Source organism: Lynx rufus, unplaced genomic scaffold (assembly GCF_022079265.1).
Source record: "Lynx rufus isolate CCGP_SWC_20201006 ecotype Redwood Valley unplaced genomic scaffold, mLynRuf1.p SCAF_2, whole genome shotgun sequence".
Lineage (NCBI taxonomy): Eukaryota > Metazoa > Chordata > Mammalia > Carnivora > Felidae > Lynx > Lynx rufus.
Window position 1 is genome coordinate 57387965 of NW_025814834.1, and position 23512 is coordinate 57411476.

General features: G+C 38.0%; 1 protein-coding gene across 1 annotated transcript in view; it reads right to left on the reverse strand.

Moving 5' to 3' along the window:
• Window positions 1-22410, reverse strand: part of MTX2 (metaxin 2) — a 65745-nt gene extending 43335 nt beyond the window's left edge. The window contains exon 1 of the mRNA XM_047084995.1: window positions 22202-22410. Coding sequence (XP_046940951.1) covers window positions 22202-22241 — 40 coding nt within the window. The 5' untranslated portion in view covers window positions 22242-22410. The remainder of the gene's footprint in view (window positions 1-22201) is intronic.
• Window positions 22411-23512: the final 1102 nt, after the last annotated feature.

A 23512-nucleotide genomic window follows, 5' to 3' on the forward strand; every position in this document is an offset into this window, starting at 1 on the left:
TCTTATGGTTTGCCTCCCTCCCTCTTTTTTTTTCCCCCTTCCCCTCCCCCATGGCCTCCTGTTAAGTTTCTCAGGATCCACATAAGAGTGAAACCATATGGTATCTGTCTTTCTCTGTATGACTTATTTCACTTAGCATAACACTCTCCAGTTCCATCCATGTTGCTAAAATGGCCATATTTCATTCTTTCTCATTGCCAAGTAGTATTCCATTGTATATATAAACCACAACTTCGTTATCCATTCATCAGTTGTTGGACATTTAGGCTCTTTCCATAATTTGGCTATTGTTGAAAGTGCTGCTATAAACATCAGGGTACAAGTGCCCCTATGCATCAGCACTCCTGTATCCCTTGGGTAAATTCCTAGCAGCGCTATTGCTGGGTCATAGGGTAGATCTATTTTTAATTTTTTGAGGAACCTCGACACTGTTTTCCAGAGCGGCTGCACCAGTTTGCATTCCCACCAACAGTGCAAGAGGGTTCCCGTTTCTCCACATCCTCTCCAGCATCTATAGTCTCCTGATTTGTTCATTTTAGCCACCAAAAGTTAAAATTTAAAAACTAAAACAGCCTATATGCTATTACTTTAGCCTCCAAAAAACAGACATCCCAAAATGTTACTTATAAGATACTGAATTTGATTCACTATCGAAAAAAAAGTGAAACAATATTTATAATATTTTACTGTAAACTTTTAAGAAAGTAAAGTTTTAAACAGACATCACTGTATGAAAGAATCAAATATATCTCTTTCAGGCTATGCATCTTTCCTTATAAGCTGGTGGTATTTAAACCTACAGAAGAATCCTACTGTATTCTAGAACATTCCATTGCCTTGAACCCACCACCACCACTCCATAAAAATAAAGTGGTGTAACATGATGAAGCAGTACCTACACTGTGAAATAAAGCTACTAGTAAAACTAATGTTAGGCCTGAGTCCAGGCTTGACTATAATTCTTAACCTCTCCTTAAGATGCACTAAACAGTCCAGGGAGTGGGGGTGGAGGGAGGAACGCTTTAATTTGTTTTTACTCATACTTCAGAATGAAAAGAAAAACATAGTATCATTATAAATTATAAATGCTACTTTTGGTTTGGTTTGGGCTATACAAAATCAAACTCATATTTAGGAATAATGCCATGAAATCATCAAGCAAATAATGGACCATACATAGTTTTGTATGCTGTTGCTCATAATATTATATATATATGTAAAAGCTACTGAATTTCAACTCACATACCAAAAAGCAGTAAAAATTAAATATTTATTGTATGTTACTGTAAAACTTTTAACAAAGTAAAATTTCAATAAGAGCCCAATTAACCTGTGTAACAGTGTTTTTAAAATAAAAGTCAGGGAAACAAAAACAAGCTGACATCAGCGAATTACTAAAAAATAACCTTTTAGGATAAATTGTATGGTCAGCACACCTACACCGTTTACATCTATATGAGAAACAATACAATGAGGTTCATTCGTTATAAGATCCTACATCATTGAAGATTCAATTATTTAAAAAATGATTCAATTATATGCATCTTAATCTTATTAAAGCAATAAAGCAGAAAATAAAATCTACAAAAATTTCAAAGATGCCGAAACCAAGTTTCTTGAGGGCACAGATATGTCCCATTTATATGTTACTCTGTACCATGTTTTGCATACAGTAACTGTGGAAAGAAAGAAAGAAAGAAAGAAAGAAAGAAAGAAAGAAAGAAAGAAAGAAAGAAGACATTTGATTAAACCTACCATTCTATTCCCTAAACACTCAGGCTAACCAAAGCTTTACTGAACTTAACATTATCAACTAGGCTAAAGTCATGGAGTGTTCTAATTAAATAGTCTGGTTTATTTTAACTTATGGTTAACTGGGTTTTACATGTACTAAACAAAGATTACTTTTCAAAACAATGGAATAACATACACTTAGCACTAAGCATACACTCAAAATAATTTAAGTATTCTGTGACTATTCAGAAGCTACTTAACTACACTGCAAAACTGCAGAGTTCTCATATGAACAGCAATTTACGTGTTCAGTAGTTCCAGGTAACAGTTAATTTATTATCACCACCATGAATTCTCCAGTTCTAATACAACAGACATTTGTGAAAGTAATCTTGAGACATAACACCTGACTACAAATAAAAATAAAGAAGTTGCCTACAAATACTAAAATCTCTGTTATAAATAAGGAACTAAAGATGCAAACTGGGGTGAAGGGGTGAAAACTGGATGTTTTTCCTTGATCCATGATACAAAATACATTCCAACTCAGAAACTACTGTTGAAAATAAACTCTAAAAAGTAACTCTGCCAAAACATCTGATGTTATCTTCACAAAGAGAAACTTTCATTTAAAAAGAGAAGGCGAGTAGATTGCCTCTGTGTGTGTGTGTGTGTGTGTGTGTGTGTATGTGTGTCTGTGTCTGTGTGTGTGTGTGTGTGTGTGTTTAGCAGCCTGGCATTCTAATATATCCGTGGACGAGGAGGCAAGAAATGGTAGAGTATGCAAGAAATGATCAACTGCCTATCTCACCCTTGAGCAACTCAAAGTATACAAACATCACTGATTTAAGTGCATCTCCCACCGGAACCAGCTCAAATAATTACATTTTAAACATGACATGGGAGAAGAAATACCTAGAGTGTTATTCAATAGAGTGCCAAAAGTGAAAATTCTAAGTTGTGTGGCATGGCAATGGATCTACAAACCAACCATGCAGGTATCTTTCTAGGAAATGAACTCTATTAACTGCCTTCATAAGTAAATCCATGAATCACGAACATTATTATGACACATAACAAATATGAATGGCTGTTCCTTGGTTTGGGCAATATTAATTGAGGTTTTCTTTACTGAGAATGCCTATTATTGAAAGACAAAGCCCAAAAATGCAACGGCTTTCCCTACACATCTTTCCCAAGGCTAGACAAGTCAATATCTACCCCTTGCTCCTAACCACATGTAAATGAGAGGGAAATTAAGAATTTAAAATTATGGTGCTGACAATAGACCTTAAAAATCTGTAGCATTTAAAAAGAAACATCTTGGGGCGCCTGGGTGGCGCAGTCGGTTAAGCGTCCGACTTCAGCCAGGTCACGATCTCGCGGTCCGTGAGTTCGAGCCCCGCGTCGGGCTCTGGGCTGATGGCTCAGAGCCTGGAGCCTGTTTCCGATTCTGTGTCTCCCTCTCTCTCTGCCCCTCCCCCGTTCATGCTCTGTCTCTCTCTGTCCCAAAAATAAATAAACGTTGAAAAAAAAAATTAAAAAAAAAAAAAAGAAACATCTTAATAAAACATTTTCATCTCTTACTGGTTTTACTTCCATCGACCTAAAATGTTTTAGACCATAGACTAATTCAATAGTGAGTAAAATGTCACGACTCACCTAAGCTATGTTCAATTTCTACCACCAAAAGTACTCCCTGGTGTGAATTCATTGCCTTTTTAAACTTACTTTTGGGAAAGGCTAGCCTTGGAATAAATACAGAAGGTAAAACTCAAAGCTTCTGAAAAAGAGTTTGGTAGGAAATGGGGACTGAGAGAGAATGCTGTCCAATGCTATCAAGGTGCAAGATACTGGTATTATTTGTGCCTCAAAAGTAAACTTTATACTTAACACACATCAATGGTTGATGTGGCTCTTGGAATAAAGATCAGAATCCTCAACTTGGCCTTACATATCATCGTCTCTACCTCTCTGGCCTTCTGCCTTCTGGCCTCATCATAACTCCACTCTGCCAACTCTACACTCCAGCTACACTGGCCTTCAGACAGCTTCTGACTGCACCATGTTCCTTCCTGACCCAAAGATTCATTTGTGCTGTTTCCTCTGCCCTGGCACTATCTTTCACTCCTAGTATGGCTCAGCTCACACATGCTGAGATCTCGGGCCAGCTTCCTGGACGTGCTACCTGAGCAACTGCACATGGCTTGCACTTAGAAGGACTCCACGCTTGATTTTAAGTCTATTACACGCTGCTATTACAGTCTTGGTATTGTTTTGAACAAGGAGCCTCATGTTACCATTTTGCACTGGACCCTACACATTATGTTGCCAGTCCTATCCTCAGGGATGTCTTCACTGACCTCCCCAGATAGTGCAAATACTCTCTTTACAAGCTTGAATAGTACGCACAGTCCTTTGTACCACTTATCAAAGATAACATTTTTACACTGATATGAGGACTACCTGGTTGATTATCTCCCCTACTAGAACATAAACACCATGAATCCAGTGTTCATTTATGGTCTTTGCTCACTACTTCATCCCTGGAACTGAGCACCTAATAGGCAATCAGTAAATGTTGGCTGAATAAATGTTTTTATTATTACCACTATCAGTGCTGTTATTATTCTGTACTGTTTGGGTTAAGAATGCAGCAGACAAGATAAAGAAATTACAAAACGTGGCCAAAAAGAAAAAACTTTGCCAAGTAAATTTAATACTACAATCAATAACCCAAATACAAAACTATCAAGCAGCTGCCTAAATAACTGGCAGAATCTACTTCTATAAACTTACCTGTGCACTGACCCTAAACCTGGAAATTTGTTTCTTTGTTTCATATCAAATATATAGTTCCCATTTGATATTCCTGTTGTAGCATTCCTAAGACAAACCAAAGGCCTTCAGTTATCTGCCCAGTCATCTGAGTATTCCCCTTTCCACATCCTACAACTCTAGCCCAGGCATTACCACTTTTTAAAATCTAACCCCAATCGATGAAATATTTGAGGTCCAAATATTTCAAGTCCAAACAGATTTAGAAATCATATGGTTGGTATTCCTAAGCTAACAAATCACGCACATTAAAAAGCATACATTAAAAAAGAAAACAGAATTAAAAAATAAATTGAAGTCCAAGCTCCAATACTTTCTTCCTATACTTGAAAGGATTGTCTTACATAACACAGGGTGTATACACCCCACTCCACTTTGGAAAACACTGCTCTAATTAAATAACTACTTATTTGACATTTTAGCAGGGAACCCAGTTGCTCACATACACTTTAACAAAGAAGAGTCCTCTATTCTAGTGAAATCATCTTTTTTTGACTATGAGAAAAGGTTGGAAAGAACACACACAAATTAACTGGGGGAGTGGGGGTGGGGTGGTAACAAGACCCTCATACCCCACCAGAATACTTAATGCTATATACTTCATGCTTTCTCACCTTTGTGACTTTGTTCAACCTATTCCCCTCTGGACAGAATACTCCTTTCACCACAAATACCCAAATCCTACACCTTTTTCAACACCAAGTTTAAATGCCACCTACCTCAAAAAGGCTTTTGCACTGAACAAATCTAATTTCTTTTATCTATATTGTCCATAACAGTTTGTACTTGTTTTATATCATATATTACTTTCAACTCTATTCTATTATTATGTCAATACCTTATCTTTCTAGGCAGTAAGTTCCTAGAATGCAAAAAAAAATCCTATGGTCCTAAGATAATTTATTAAAGACTTGGCTTCTCAATTGCTCCAAACTGAATGTGGCCAAAATATGAAATACAAATTAAGCTAAATTTAATTTTTTTGTCTGAGTGTCATTAAAGCTAATATCTTTATTACAACAGTTTCAAAGTAAAACTACCTACCTTTCAGAAATTCTTTCACAATAAGAAACTACTATATCATTTTCATAACAGCAATAACTTACTCTAAGGTACTTAGTGGCCGACATTAATTATCTAAAATCAGAATGACTTCTTATTCCCTAGCAAAAGACCCATGAAAGTTTTTATCATTTTTATAAAGAAAAAACATATTCCTATTCTATAAAGAAAAAAATCTAGAAATAAAGCAAATATGAGAGCACCTCATAACTTTCTATCCGATTAACATTATTAAAAGTCTTTTATCTACTTAGCCTTTTACCTACTCTCAAATTCTGCAGAGGCAAAACTGCCATGATTATTTTATATTTAGTGCCTCTTTTACCAGAAGCAAAGGAGATGCCTCTTCAAGTTTCAGTCTTCAGTGGAATGGTAAGCTTTTTTATCAAAATGAGTGTTTTTAAATTTTTCAAATAAATGTTCTCCATTCTTTAAGTATTTATGTTGGAAGAGAACAAAGTTTAAAAGAAAAAAAGAGGATACATACTCTTGGGACTTTTGAAAGCCGTAAGATAAAATAAACGAAAGCATATGTAGTGTTAGAAATGTACACAGGGTAAAACAATACCCACAGCCCCCCAAAATACATATTTGCTTCTCATTTAATTACGTTTAAAGCATCTACTATTTTTAAGCTTTATCAACCAACACAACATAACAACAAAAAAATCAATATTCTTTACTACTAGTCCATTATAACTTTTAGAGAAATGACTACTGGTCCATAACTTCACATATAGCTATCCCTATGTCTCTTACAGATGCTATATTTTACCTGCAGGTAAACTATTCTCCCAAGTATCAACTTGGGTCACTCCAGGGGCAATGTTCTATCTATGCCATTCAATACAGACTATTCCACGGTATGGAAATGCTATGACCTAATAAACATCTCTTGATGATCTCATCTAAGAGGGCAAGAGAGGGGCCATGGAAAGAAGTGCCCTCTGTTATTTTTTAAGTTCTGCATTCTTAATGCACAACATGACTCTTCTGGCATATGAATGTAGGTGAAGACATAATTTGTAGAATAATAGGCACTAATATTACATGCTGCTTCAGTACTGTCATATTTCCAATCCATCAAATTGATTAATGCTATAATAACTCTACACAACCCTATCATTTGTGCACTAATGAAGTCAAACCCAGTATATCCTTAGGCAACTAAATTCCAAAAGCTCCTTCCTGTATGTCATCTCTTCAGCTTCCTACGACTATTCAGACAGTGTTATACAAAAGGAGTAAGAAACATGTGTACCCTATCTCTAAATTTGGATGGCCTTCTGCCAAAGGTATGAATGCAAATACTGAGATAACAAAATACTCAAAAAGCATTTGGCAGCTCATAAACATGGACAAGTTACTGCAAGACACACAGAGAAAGAAGGAAGTAAGTTTACTAGTTTGACATAAATATTATGCTGATGATCTCTATGATATCACCACAGACATCTATCAAGTTTCAGGCAGTTATGATATAAAGCCTCCATTTAAAATACATTTTTAAGGGGCGCCTGGGTGGCTCAGTCGGTTGAGCGTCCGACTTCGGCTCAGGTCATGAGCTCACGGTTTGTGAGTTCAAGCCATGCGTCGGGCTCTGTGCTGACAGCTCAGAGCCTGGAGCCTGTTTCAGATTCTGTGTCTCCTCTTTCTGCCCCTCCCCAACTTGTGCTCTGTCTCTCTATGTCTCTCAAAAAAATAAAATAAAAACGTAAAAAATAAATAAATAAAATAAAAAACATTTTTAAGATGTTTAAAGTATGCCATGGGACTTTATCAAAACGAGAATTTTAAGAGCTATGTGTTAGATTTAACAGCAATTTAACCTGCAGACTATAGGACAGTTCAAAGACAACACTACATCCCAGAAAATACTGATCATGAAAGTATTAAATATCAATGTCGCTGAGCTACTGTTTCATAGGGGATGTTTAATGACACTACACAGGATGTGTAAGCAGGAAGTGACCCTTCCCATAAAAGGAGTTTAAAACCATTGTCCCATCACCTCAAAAGTCAGAGATCGATGTTCATGTCAGAAAATGGCTCATGTTAGAGAACAAAGAAGTGCAGTGCCATGGTGTCATTTCCACAAACCTGAAAAAACTGGCAGGTAAGCACTCTGTAACATAGTAGTAAGGCTACTGTCTTAGTCCCTGTGGGCTACTGTAACAAAATACCACAGACTGGTGACTTGCAAACAACAGAAATTTCTCACGATTCCGGAGGCTGGAAGTCAGGATGCCAGCATAGTCAGGCTCTGGTGAAGGCCTTCTTCTGAGACTCTAACTGCTGCAGTCTTGCTGTGTCCTCACATGGTGTAAGGGGCTGAGGAGCATTCTGGGATCTCTTTTACAGGGGCAATTAAAATGACCCAAAGTGAGGGCATATGGATGAATGATACAGGAGGATTACTATCCAAGGCAAATGGGTTCTAATAACCTGCCATTCAGAAAGCGGAGGACAGAAAGCAAAACAGATTGAAAATTCAAGAAAACTCGTAGTCAGTTCTGGTCAAACACTACCTAAAACTTCTATCTAGGTAGGTAATGATAATGATGATGGTGGTGATAACAGCTAAGATTCCAAGACACATAAAGCTGATATCCAGAATAAAGAACTTTTACAACTCAGTAATAAAAAAAAAAAAAAAAAAACACAATTTTTTTTGATGGGCATAGGATCTGAAGAGACGTTTCTCCAAAGGAAATATATGAATAAACAACAACCACACGAAAACATACTTAATATCATTAGTCATTAGAGAAATCCAAGTCAAAACCACAATAATGAGATACCACTTCACAGGCACAGAATGGCTATAATCAACAAGATGCGGGGCGGGGGGGGGGGGGTGTTGCGGAATAAGAAGACAAAATAAAAAATGTTTAAAAGATGTAGAGAATTTGGAACTCTCACACACTGCTGGTGGGAATATAAAAAGTTTGGCAGTTTCTCAAAATATTAAACACAGAATTACCATATGACTCAGCAATTCTACTCCTAGGTATGCACCCAGAAGAAATGAAAAAAACATATATCCACATGAAGACTTGTACATGAATGTTCACACCAGCCTTATTCTCAATGTCAAAAAATGTAAACAACCCGGGGCGCCTGGGTGGCGCAGTCGGTTAAGCGTCCGACTTCAGCCAGGTCACGATCTCGCGGTCCGTGAGTTCGAGCCCCGCGTCAGGCTCTGGGCTGATGGCTCAGAGCCTGGAGCCTGTTTCCGATTCTGTGTCTCCCTCTCTCTCTGCCCCTCCCCCGTTCATGCTCTGTCTCTCTCTGTCCCAAAAATAAATAAACGTTGAAAAAAAAAATTAAAAAAAAAAAAATGTAAACAACCCAAATGACCATCAACTGATGAATGGATGAACAAAATACGGCATACCCATACAAAAGAATAGCGTTTGGCAATGAAAAGGAACCATATGTTGATACATGCTACAAAAGGGATGAACTTCAAAAGAATTATGCCCAGTGAAAGAAGCCAGTCACTAAAGAAAACAAACTATTACTCCATTTATCTGAAAGGTTCAGAATAGGCAAATCTACAGAGATAGGGAGTGGATTAATGGTTGATTCAGGCTGGGAATAGGAAGTGATTGTAAATGAGGAAGGGATTTCTTTTGGGAGTGATGGAAATGGTCCACAATTAGATTGTGGTAATAATCACAATTCTGTAAATATCCTTTAAAAAAAATCACTGAAGGGCAGCTGGGTGGCTCACTCGTTTAAGTGTCTGACTCTTGATTTTGGCTCAGGTCATGGTCTCACAGTTTGTGAGGTCCAGCCCCACATCAGGCTCTGTGCTGGCAGTGCAGAGCCTACTTGGGTTGGGATTCTTTCTCTCCCTCTCTGCCCCTCTCCTGCTCGCACTCTCTCTCTCAAAATAAATAAATAAACATTTAAAAAAATCACTGAATTGTACACTTTAAAGGGTATGTAAACTATACTTCAATAAAGTTGAGGCAAACAAAATTTTAAGACTCTTACTGTGTCTATTGTGCACTTAAGTGCTTGGCATGTTAACTATCTCACAACTTTATTGAGTAGACTATTATTATTATCCCTAATTTACAAAACTGAGACACAAGCACAGGTAATTTGCCCAAAGTCACAGTGTGAATAAGTGTTAAGAGCCAGGGTCTGACCCCAGGTAGTCTGGTTCCAGTCAGTGAACACACAGCTGTATTAGCTAACAACTTACAGAGCCTACAAATAAACATTCTTGGGTGATAATTAAATATTAGAATTAAAGCAACTATAATCATCCTACAACAGTGGTTCTCAACCCTTAGTATGTAAGAATCATCTGTGGAACTTCATAAAATTATGTATTTCCACCAAACCCTAAACTCTGAAATTCTGATACCATATAGAGATGAGGACCAAGAATCCAAACATGCCACAAGCAATCCCAGTAACTCTGATGCAGATGGTCTGTAAATACCACAAAAAAAAAAAAAAGACTGTCCCTGAGACACAGAATGCACCTGATGTAAGATTAAGTTCTTTTCACCTCTTTCATTCATTTGCCTCAGAAAGTGGTAGTGAGGCTATATGTAGATTAACTTTATTCAAGATTTCTGTCCATCTTATTCTACCTAAGTATTTGCGCATTTGGCTTAAAGTCATGTTTTAAAACATGCATTAGTTAACATGTTGCAATTTTACAGTGTTCCAGAGTAAGCCTTTAAGATTAATGAACCGAAGCATCACTTATTTTGGAACCAACATGGTTAAATGATAGTTTTTCCATTAGATGCAATCAATAGGAAAGTAAAATTAAGTTCATCATTATGAGACTTGAACATGAACCATCTAAATCTATCTATGTGAAACTGGAGATCAATTTCAAAATGGCATTCAAGAATCGATTTCATAAAACTAACAAACTTCTGGAGGTTAACAAGGGTCAAGAAGACTAATGCACAGCATCAACAAGCCAATAACTGAAGCTAAAGAGAATACAAGTTAAATTTAAAACCTTCCATTCTTTCTTAGTAAGTACACGTGTCATCTTCTCAAATGGTCATGTTTAGACTTTGTCACATTATAAAAACAATCAGCCATTTGTCATTAATTTCCAATAAAAAGCAGGTCAACTACATGTGATCATGAATACATATGAACCTTATAATTGGGCTGCAAGATTTGAATTCTCTTTTAAAAAATGGTCATCTGGGGCACCTGGGTGGCTCAGTCGGTTAAGCATCCAACACTTGATCTCAGCTCAGGTCATGTTCTCACAGTTGGTGAGATCAAACCCCACATCAGGCTCTGCGCTGTCAGTGCAGATGCTCTCCCTCTCTCCTCCTGCCCCTCTCTCCCACTAACGCTCTCTCTAAAATTTAAAAAAAAAAAAGGGAAGGAAGGAAGAAATTATCTGTTTCAATCGATGTGTTCTGTATAAGCATGTAAGTTCATCAAAGGTAAGAACTGTTTTGCTCTTCTATGTAACCCAGCACCTAGCAGAGGACCCAGCACAAATTAAGTACTCAACCTAACAAATATATTCTATAGGAAATCAAGCAGGTCTTTTGCGATCTAAAGCCTGAAAAATATCTGACAGCAAAAAGTTGCTATAACTCTGGAAATAAAATCATCAAACAAAATTAACATCTCAATAAAAATGTGTACTAAATTCAACAGTAAAAACTCATAAACTCATTTTCGCTCCCAAATTGTTTAATGGTTCTAACCGAGGTATACAACCCAATCATCTATGTAGGTTTTGAAAATATCCTTGCCCTAGAGCTGTCCTTAACCTTCACACATAACAGGCCTTTCGTGAGAAAAAAGGGAATGTGTGTGCAAGTGCATGGATGAGGTTTGAGAAATGCCATGCAATGCAAGCATGGCTTTAGAGAGCTCCACAGATAATTGTAATGTGCAATAACACCCTACCACCTTTACACACCATTCTACCCACACCCACATCCCATCCACCCCCACCTCATTTTAGAACCTCTATTAGTTCATGAATGGGACTAGTCAGTTCCCAGATTTAATTAAACTCAGCTGATCCCTCTGCACCAGTATTATTACCACGTTTACCGTGGCATATTATATTTCTTAAAGACAGCCACAACAATATATCCTGTCCTAGAAGCTCTTCTAGAACCTCACCAACACCCCACCTACCCCATCCTCCTATCAAGAGGTGAAAGCTAAATCTCCTCCCCTTGAATCTGGGGCAGACTTGTAACTCTGTTGTGACTGACAGAATATGGTAGAAGTGATGCTTCAAGACCTCCAAGGCAGAGTCATAAAAGGTGATATATCTTCTCCTTTGGTGGCTTAAACATATGCCTTTGGAGAACTGAGTTAAATGTCTGACCTCTCTATGGCCTCCAGGCTCTGAGGAAGTCCAGGCCACATGGAGAGGCCATGTATAAATATTCCAGAAGACAATCACAGCTGAGTTCCTAATGGGCAATTCTTAGACATGTAAGTGAAGATGTTTCTAGATGTTCTAGCCTCCAGCTATCGGATCATCCCTAGCCTTTGAGTCTTTCCATCTGAGTATCCACACACTGTGAGGCAGAAACAAGAAATCTCTCCAGTGGCCTATCTGAATTATTGACCCACAGAATCCATGAACATAATAAAATGGCTGTTTTACATCCCTAAGCTGTGGTGTGGTTTGTATACTACAATAATAACTGAACAGTTACAGTTTTAATAGTTACTATTAGTCACAGGTCTATCATTAAAGAAAGAATTAAATATTAATCCATCTGAAGCCTCAGAATTCCCTCTGTTCATCTAAATCAGACTTCTGACCATGTCACATTTATAAACCCCACTTTACTGCTTCAGGCATGGATTTTGGTATTTTCACCTTTCCTCTAGTCAGTTCCATTTTATTAATCCATTACTTTGAAACTTTACCTTCCTGAAATCTCACTCTCCAGCTTCCTGACCACATTACTGCTCCCTGACCTCCAGAATTTGGAACCCAGTAACTACAATGGCATACCTCCATCAGAAACTCTGGTCTGTTGGCAGTTACTACATTATTCAGGAAATGAGGAAAAAAAGAATCCAAGAGAAAAATGATTTAAGTATGCTAGCTAAACTCAAAGCTTACCATAATCTTTTCATAAAATGCAGACCAGTAAAGCCATTTACCTATGATACAAAGATAATCCAAAACAGTAAGTAATGAAACATACTTTATATTTGTTTTTAAACTGTACCCCATGACTTCTAAGACATTATCTCCCTTTCTTTTTTTTTTTTTTTTTTTAATTTTTTTTTTTCAACATTTATTTTTGGGACAGAGAGAGACAGAGCATGAACGGGGGAGGGGCAGAGAGAGAGGGAGACACAGAATCGGAAACAGGCTCCAGGCTCTGAGCCATCAGCCCAGAGCCTGACGCGGGGCTCGAACTCACGGACCGCGAGATCGTGACCTGGCTGAAGTCGGACGCTTAACCGACTGCGCCACCCAGGCGCCCCAGACATTATCTCCCTTTCTAAATATTTAAGACTAAAATGATTTTACCTTCTCCAAATAGCCACATGATAGTGTGGGAAAATCAGTACAAGTATATATGACAAGAAGGAGAAATCTGTTTGAGAAGAAAATATATCAAGAATAATTCACAATCTTGGGGCGCCTGGGTGGCGCAGTCGGTTGAGCGTCCGACTTCAGCCAGGTCACGATCTCGCGGTCCGTGAGTTCGAGCCCCGCGTCGGGCTCTGGGCTGATGGCTCAGAGCCTGGAGCCTGTTTCCGATTCTGTGTCTCCCTCTCTCTCTGCCCCTCCCCCGTTCATGCTCTGTCTCTCTCTGTCCCAAAAATAAACGTTAAAAAAAAAAAAAGAATAATTCACAATCTCAACTAAAAAAAATAAATATAAACTACTACATAAATACCTAACATTATATAACCAATTCTCATCCACTAGCCAAAGTACGTCATCAAATTGATGAATAGTAAAAATTACAATGATAACAATGCCTAATGAAAAAAAGAAAGTAGCTTTTATTTTTACATTCTTATTGACATAAAAACTTTTTTTAATTGATAAAACAAGAAAATCAGAAACTTCTCATTCACGAAGCCAAAACATTCTGCTATAATGTAAAGGCTAACAATCAAAAGAAAAGGAGGTCAAAAGGCCAGATCATTAAAGCATCAGCTGCCAATACTAACTTACAGAAATAAATGCTGGAGTAATGATGGCCCTCTTCAGGCCTAACAAATGATAAAATTTATTTGTATGAAGTTCTAGTCAGTGTTCTAGTTTGAACAGGTAACGAAATACGACGTGTGTGAGGCAATTCCATTTCAATATCTAAGGATACCGTATCCCCTGGGATAAATATACCAAACAAACTTTTTTGAAAATCCAAATGCAGACTAAGTCATAAAGAAACGTCTTTGGTTTATAAAAGTTCTTAAAGATAAAAATATATAATCAGCACAAAAACACAGCTAAGTGTGTAAGCACAACGAAATGCTTTTTACGGTTTCCATTTTGCGAACGCAGTTACAGTTAATGGGAATTGCCATGACAAAATGATTGTTTTTATGAAAATAACCCTCTTTATCACTAACCAATCAAATTTCATTTTTATTACTGATGTAGAAAAGTTCAAAACCATGATTCATTTATAGAGCGTACAAAAATAAGAAAAGTGTTCAAGAATAGAGTAAGGATCATTTACAAAGCCATAAAAAATTAAAACATGCATTTCTCTTACTGGCAAGGCAAATATTTCTACACATAAATGTCTGTAGCTGAATTTGCTGAATATTATTACTTCTGTCTTTGAACAAAAAATGAGAAGCCTGAATTTAATATCTCGTCTCCATTTGGTATCTTCAGTCCATCTGATAACTGCTTACCAAGAAATTTATAACATGTTTGAAAAATGTTAAAGTTTGATGATTTTTTTTTCAATTTTCACTCATATATGGAAGGCTTGAGCTAACATTAATTAATAACTCAAAAGTCTTCACAGAAATAAGATGAAATCTTTATGCGGTACCCATCACCAAAAACAACTAAAAATCACGTAATTTCAGAGCATGGAATGTTAATAAAGCATACAAGAAAATTAAAACTCACATTATAATTAACTGTGGACTACTTCAAGGTCAGAAACTTTCAAGTTATCTTAACATCATATCAAACTTTTCTAAAAGACAACAAAACACTGCCTCTGAGAATTCGGTTTCCAACCTATTCATGAATATAAGTATGATAAAATAAAATAGGCCACACGGCTGTCAATAAATTGTCCTTTGCCTGTAATCTGAAGTATAACCTATTTTGTCTTTGCTTTGCTTCTCCATCTGCCCCTTCAATATCACCTTCAAATACTCCAGGGTGATAAGGACTACAGTGTGAGACCATTCATGTGGCTGATATGAATGAAAGAAGATTCTCTGAAATGTGATGGCCAGTTGAAAACGTCTCAATAATTCCTCGGTGCATTCCTCAATACTGGAGAATCCTCAGAATACTAAGTGAAAATAACTAAAAAAAAAATCTTTATTTTCGAGAACAAAAGAATTGAACACAGTGTATATTTTCAATTATCTGCTACAACTGCCATCATTAGATAATAAGGCATGCAGGTATTAAGAGCTTTGACTATCATTTTCTTCATTCTCAATAAACCTTGTGAGCAACAGCAACACGTCGATTTTACTTTTAAACTACGTTTTCCACTTTGAGCTTCTAGTACCCTTCTGAACTGCTTTCAAAGTCCACATTTCCTAGTACTTACATGGAAGAGGGATGAAATAGACAATACTTTGTTGCTGATATAAAAACAAAATGTTGTAGGGCACCTGGGTGGCTCGCTAGGTTAAACATCCAACTCTTGATTTTGGCACAGGTCACAATCTCACAGTTGGTGAGATCGAGCCCTGCACTGCGAGCTGTGCAGATACCATGGAGCCTGCTTGGGATTCTCTGTCCCCCGACCTCTCTCTCGCTCGCTCTCTGCTCCTCCCCCACTCATGTTCGTTCTCTCTTTCAAAATAAATAGTTTTAAAAAATGTAAACATGCCTGTTTTGATAATACTTTGAAGATGCTTAGAAATGGATTCCATGGAACCCATAAAACTACTTTCCCAGATCATACTATAAATTAATGCTACTGCTAGAATGAAGTTATTAATAAACTTAAATAATTAAGCACCCACATGTCCACAAAGATAAATGAAATATTGAAAGTCTTCTTTTTTTTATCCCTTATATAGTTTACTGAGCTTCTAAATAAAGAACAGAACAGATATTATACTGATTTCAAAAGATTAATAATTACAGTATGATGAAATTAACTGATATGCTTAAAATATAGAAAGGCATTGGTGAAGTAATAAGGTCATTCAGAAAGATGGTATAGGGTTACTAAAAATAAAGATACTTTGGACAACATGCTGTCCAAAATGGCAATAGGATAACATTACCAATGGAACATCCTTAGAGGCTCTCAGGCAATGAAAGTAGTAATAACAATTACCATGTACTGAACATTACTATGTACCACCCTATACTAAGTGCTTAATATATATTACAAAACATATTATCCCCTTTTACAAATAAGGAAACTGTGGCCTGGGACAGTCTGCCCAAAATCACAGAACAAGAGGGACAGCTGAGCTTAGAACTCATTTCTGTCTTACTCCAATGGCCCAGTTCCTAACCTTTATATTCTACGACCCAAAAGAGCTTCAATTTCCTCATCTATAAAACAAGAATAATATCTATCAGACAGGATCAGAAGTGCCTAGGAGGCTCAGTCAGTTAAGTGTCCAATTTCGGGGCAGGTCATGAATCTCCCGGTTTTTGAGTTTGAGCCCTGCATCAGGCTCTCTGCTGTCCATGCAGAGCCTACTTAGGATCTTCTACATCCCTCTCTCTCTCAAAAATAAAATAAACATTTAAAAAAAATTTTTTTAAACAGGATCAAATTGTTAATATTAGCAATTATGTATATCAATCATCTAGAACAGTGGCTCAAAAAAGGATGCTTACAGTGTGTCAGATACAAGGTCGAGCATTATTATTTTCTCATCATCTTTAAAATTTTCTTAATTAAAATTAAAATTTAAACCATCTTGCAAACAAAAAACCTGAGACTTAAAAAAGGCAAGTAATTTACCCAAGGTCACATTTAGTGAGTAGCCAGGTCTGACTTACTCCAAAGTCCACCACAAGTGTAAAAACAAGGTGAAAGAAGTGACTGACTGATGAAGTATCTGGTTGGTTCAGTCCATGGAGCGTGTGACTCTTGATCTTGGGGCCTTAAATTCGAGCTCCACTTTAGGGGTAGAGATTACTTAAAAATGAAATCTTAAAAAAAAAAAAAAAAGAAGTGATTGACACTGTCAGAGATTTTTGCTGCTTAGTGCTCAGCACCTCTCTCCTTGTGTGTGTATGATGGGTCTGCGGAGCCCTAAAGCCTGGAGCCACTCCTAGTACAGGGATAAGCAAGAGTCCGGTCTGTCCATCACAGTACTCCATCCTCTTTGGCTCCAAATGGGCTCACACAACCCAAATGGGGATACTCAGCCCTCCCCTATGATATACTGGAAAAATCTTGCCATAAAACAAACAAAACAACAACAACAACAAAAAGCAAGTAAGTATTGAAAATACACAGTTCTAAAAGATTTTGAAAATGATTCAATATCCAGGACTATTTTTATCCCTCTTCCAAGGTTCTAAATCTAGCATATCATCACCTAGAGATCCAAGCTATAATTCAAAGATTAAAAATTAAAAAAAATTAAAATTCAAAATTATAATTTACCCTTCCTTTCCATATTATTAAGTAATAAGAACAATTCAAAATCCTCTTCCACTTTAGGAAATTTATCCAAAGAAACTACTCAGGAGATACACAAATATGTCTATGAAAGCACTATTGACATCACAGAAAAATCATATATACCAGTGATGGCTTTAGGATACATCAACTTGACTAGACTGAACCACATTTGCCAGAATTCTCTTTCTACTGATTAGGATAAGCTACAAGGGACATTTTCTAGCAGACCCTGGGAAAACAAAAGAGAAGAGCCATTTTGTAGCATATAAACTCCTTCTCTGTTAGCCATGTGCTGCTGTGAGGGATTTTGCAGATATAAATAAAACCCCTAATCAGTTAACTTTACATTAATCAAAAGGGGGATCGGGATGCCTGGGTGGCTCAGTCGGTTAAGCATCCGACTTCAGCTCAGGTCATTATCTCGCGGTCTGCGGGTTCCAGCCCGCAGTGCTAACAGCCCAGAGCCTGGAGCCTGCTTTGGATTCTGTGTCTATTTCTGCCCCACCCCCCACCCATGCTTGTATCTCTCTATCTCTCAAAAATGAATAAATGTTTTAAAAAAAATTTTTTTTTTTTAAAAAGGGAGGGATCATCTTGGAGCGTGCCTAATTTAATCGGCTGGAAGTCTTTAAAGAGAGGGCCTATGAGCTCACACACTGCAAGCAGCACCTGCTGCACGTACCCTTTCTTCCTCCTGGATCTCCCATTCCTGGCTACCTGCCTTGTGAACACAGTCCTTGGTTGGCCTACCCCCACCACAGCATAAGCCAATTCCATGTATGTGTCCATGCATGTGTGTGTAGACATACAGATATAAAGCTAGAGCTAGAGCCAAAGGTAGAGCTAGAGATCAAAATCCTACAGCTTCTGCTTCTCTGGTTGAACTAATACAACACCCTAAATACCCACCAAAATAAGACTAGATAAGTTATGATTTCTTCATTACAATGAAATGCTATGTAACCACAGAAAACGATGATGAATAATTCAATTTGCAGACATGGAAACAGATCTCAATGATATATGGCAAAACAGGTTCCAAAAAAATATGTACATTCGATAATTTGTTTCATTTGTTTTTTAATTTAGGGGCAGAGAAGAAGATAGCTCTGCTCACCAAAGTTTTAATGATGAGGGTGAAACTTTAAAGTCTTAACCTGGTGTTACGATTTTAGGTGCTTTTTACTTTCTTCTTCATATTATTTCATTGTCTACAAGGCCAGATATCATAATTATTATCAGACAAGAAGGAAAAAAAAACCAAACAGTTCTCATTTGACAAGAAAAAACATAAGACAGATTTATAGGTTAAAATGTGCCCAGAGTCTTAAGAGACAAACGAGTTACAAAAGGAAAGTGGGCATTTCAAGCAGAGGACAACATGTGCCAAAGATGAACTCTAAAACAGTTTAGAAAGGTGAGAATTTAAGAGTGACAAGAGGGGCGCCTGGGTGGCGCAGTCGGTTAAGCGTCCGACTTCAGCCAGGTCACGATCTCGCGGTCCGTGAGTTCGAGCCCCGCGTCGGGCTCTGGGCTGATGGCTCAGAGCCTGGAGCCTGTTTCCGATTCTGTGTCTCCCTCTCTCTCTGCCCCTCCCCCGTTCATGCTCTGTCTCTCTCTGTCCCAAAAATAAATAAACGTTGAAAAAAAAATTTAAAAAAAAAAAAAAAAAAAAGAGTGACAAGAGATGAGGCTTACTTATGACAGGTCTTATACGCTTCACTCCACCTGCGAACAATACAGAACTAATGAAGATGTTAAAACAAGAGTCGCATTTGCATTTTAAGAAAATAATAGTAGGGCGCCTGGGTGGCTCAGTCATTTATGCGTCCCACTTCTGCTCAGGTCACGATCTCGAAGTTTGGAGGGCAGGGTGGGGTTCAAGCCCCATGTCGGGCTCTGGGCTGACAGCTCAGACCCTGGAGCCTGCTTCAGATTCTGTGTCTCCCTCTCTCTCTGTCCCCCCCCCAAAACTAAATAAACATTCAAAAAAAATTTTTTTAATAATAAGGCTCTCAAGAATATCACAGATAGATGCAAGATGCCTTTCAATGTTTCTGAAAGAAATGTCAGTGTGTTGGCTCACATCACTGAAAGGAAGAAGAATAAGCACACTGTTAATAAAGCTCTCAGCTGCAAAAACAGATTCACAACTATTTATTCTATTTATAATAGGACTGTATAGATATGTACCTCTAATCTCCCGAGATTGATCTCTCCCGAGAAAACCATATTATTGTCAGAAATAGAAAACTCTGAATAGTTGTTGGATTGGAGTCACACTTAAAAGTCACTTACAAGGCAAACATAGGGTTTCATATAAATTGTTTATTTTAGCCACCCTTATTTCACTGCTCGTCCAGATACAATCTTTTAAATTTTTTTAATTATAGTTTAAACCACACAAGTAAAATATTCTCATTATAACAATTCAAACAATTGAGAAATGTAGCTCCTCCCCCCTCCACCAACTCCCTACACTTATTACTCCGAAATTACAAGTTAAAATTAGTTGAATATTCTATTTTTCTGGGCTTACATAAACATATACATGTTTACATAGGGTTTATTTAACAACAATGGGGTTCATACAATATATATATTATACTATAACTTGTTTTTATTTAAGATAATCATAAATTTCAAGCCGATGTATTTAACAGATGTATCTCTTGATCTCTAGTATTTGTAATAATGTGGGCATACCGTAATTTGGCATATATTTAGTACATTTCTGGTTTTTTGCTATTAAAATTAATGCTATAATGCATATTGCTTTAAACAATAGTCCTTATATTTTTATCAAATAAATTCCCTGAAAAGTTTCTGGATCAAAGGACAGTATTTTAATAAACACTGCTATATTAAGTTCCCAAAAAGTAGTAATAATTTATAGACTCACCAATAGTTTGAGGGTAGATGTTTTCCCCATGCCTTTGTCAGTACTAGAAATTATCATACTCATTTTTGTGCATCTGACGAGCTGGAAAACTATCTACTTTCATTGACGGAGAGCATTTATTCATATGTTCATTGTCCATCTGCATTTCCTGTTTGTGAACTGCCTGTTCCTATCCTTTACCCTGGATTCTGCTGATATTTTCATTAATCTGTAGAAACGTATGTCTTTTATCATATAAAGCTTTTTAAATTTTTCTGCAATCAAATCTGCCAATTTTCTCTCCCAAGGATTCTGGATCCTGTGTGTCCTTAGGCTTCCTCTGCTATCCAAGATTACTGAAAATTATCACCTATATTTTCTAATTATTTTATTACAATTTGGTTCTTGTTCTTATTTTACATTTAAATCTTTAATTCATTTGGAATTTATTCTTGTGGTGTTATGACTTAGGAACTGGCCCAACACCATTTATTGAATTTTCCATCTTCAAATGCCTCCTTCTAGGGTAATAGAGCATTACAAACAGCTAAGATGACAGACAGATTACAATTCCTAGAAATTCTTAAATTTTACTAACTGACACAAAAGTCCAAACTCATTAAGTTTACTAAAAGACATTTATCATTTTTTTTCTTTAGAAGAAATCACACATTGGAATACATGCATACAGTATACCAGTATCAGCATACAATATGAAATGGTTGATTTTTTTTTAACATTGCAGAAATGGAAATTAAATCAGTGATCTAACTTTTTTTTTTTAACATAAGCAGCAAAAAGAGAAATAATCATTGTTTGAAATCTTAAGATTATTCACTGACTCGGGTCACAAATTCCACTAAGCACCAACTAACAGGTGTTCAGGATACAATGGGGGACAAAACAAATAGATCCCTATTTTCATGAAGCTTTTAATCTAGTGAGGGCTTCCCTCTCTACCAGAAAACAATGTATTTAAGTGAAAAAGAAAAAAAGAAACGTATGTTCACACAAATGCAATGCAATGAAAACCATTTTACAAATTTTAGGACACATTCAGTACTTTCCACTTCCAAGACCCTACTTCATTTTAAATGTACCTATTTATCCTGGTAACTGTCTCTTTACTCATGTTGAAAATACTTCTGGGAAGTTAAGATTAACTCCATTTAAAGATTATCCCATCAATACATACCTACAATACCTGTGTCTAGTCTCCTCACTTCCTCAACAATATTTAATTTCTTCCACTACAGTAAGAACCTCGAAAACAGAAAACATAAATCTATTTTATTTACATCAGCTACATTCAGTCCATCAAATCAAAGGTGTTTCTAAAAAATATATGTAGATTGACTTTTCGACGAATCCTGCAGACCTAGCAGATGGCAATATCGTGGTGCTGGGAGAGAAAGCAAGATCTTCGGTAGCCCCTCAACAACATTAGGTAACAAGGGCAACTCATTAGTGACAATCACTTTAAACTTCAGGTCCAACGACGGAGGCCAACCTCACTCTCAGACTGAATGAAGCCTTATAAGACCCGGCCCCTGTAGCCACGCCCCCTCATGCCAACCCACGACATCCTTCACGCACCCCAACCCCTCTTGACCTAACCGGAGGGGAACCAAAGTACGCCCACGAGAAGAAAGGTGGTATTCCCGCCCCTGCTAGGTGACCTTGGCCAAGTGTCCCCCCTCAGTTTTCTCATCTGTGAAACGAGGCTGGTACTCCGTGCCCGCCTCTATCCCCAGGCCTGGGTTCTGCATCTAATGCCGCAAGGTTGAGGCAAAGCTGCAGCCCTAACCCGCACGCTGCTCCCGGCGACTGCCCTGCGCCGCCCCCGCCTCCACCCGCAGCCCAGGGCCACGCGCGCTACCTGCGATCTGCGAGACGAAGGCTTCCGCCACTAGAGACATGTCGGCTGGGCGGTCCTGCGCCCGCAGTTGCTGGTCCCCACGGCCCTCGGCGTCCTCTCCTACAACCCCGGCGTCTCCTAGCTGTTACCAGTCCCGACCCGGCTGAGGCTCAGACTCGCGCAGCCCACCCTGGCGGCGACGGAGGCGGCGAGGACCCCAAGGTTACCGCCAGGCCTGACCAGGAACTTCCGGCGCAGCTGACAGTGGCGCGAGAGCGCTTCCGCCGGCGCAACTCCGCCCCCCTCCCCCCGCGCGCCCGGTTTCCTAATGCAAATCTCCCCGCCGCAGCCAAGCGCTCCGTGGACCTGGGTGCTTGGTTGTCGACCGCGGAAAAGGGGAATCCGGAAAAGGGGATCCCGGATGTTTTCAGTATCCTTTCTGTAAGCGAGAATTTTGTAAGCAAGTAAAGTTTTTAAGCACGCCATACCAGGCACTTTAAAAAAGGTATTAACAGCATTCTGTTTCATGTCAGCTCAACAACCCAGTAAACCGGTATTGTGATAGCCATTTTAAGGGTAAGGAAACAGAGAGTTTAAACTGCCTGCTCAGGGAGTATGCCACGTTAACTTTCCTCTGTTCCACTATACTGCTAGGTTGATAAGTCCATGGACAGACATTAGTGTTTATTCTTTTATTCAAACATGCTTGCTAGAGAGGAGGCTTGACTAACACCTAAGCTGAGAGACAGTTTGTCCATCAACTCTATTACCCGAAATGAAGCTCATCTTTCAGAATAAGATACTCTAGTTTCACACACTTCTCCTTTTTGGAGGTGGGTGAGAGGGGCAGAAAGAGGAGGAGACATTAAATCCATAAGTGACTTTCTATACAGTTTATACAAGCTATACAATTAAGGAAAAATCAGAATATGTTACAGATTTAGAGGCATAAAAGTATTACAAGTGAAACTGACTTCAGAGATCATCTGGTAAGCCAAAGCCCCCTTTCACTGATGAGAAACTCCTAACAGATCACCACAAACTAAATAGCTTAAAACAATTTTATTCTCTCCCAATTTTAGAGGCTAGATGTCCAAAGTCAAGGTGTACAGAGGGCCATGCTTTCTCTCAATACTCCAGGAAAAATCCTTTCCTACCTCATTGTAGCTTCTAGGGGGTGCCAGCAATCTTTGATCTTCCTTGGCTTATAGACACATCACTCAAATCTCTGCCTTCATCACATGGCAGAGTATGTTCATGTCCAAATTTCCCTCTTATAAATCCGCCAGTCCTTGGATTAGGGTCTACCCTAATCCAGCATAGCCTCATATT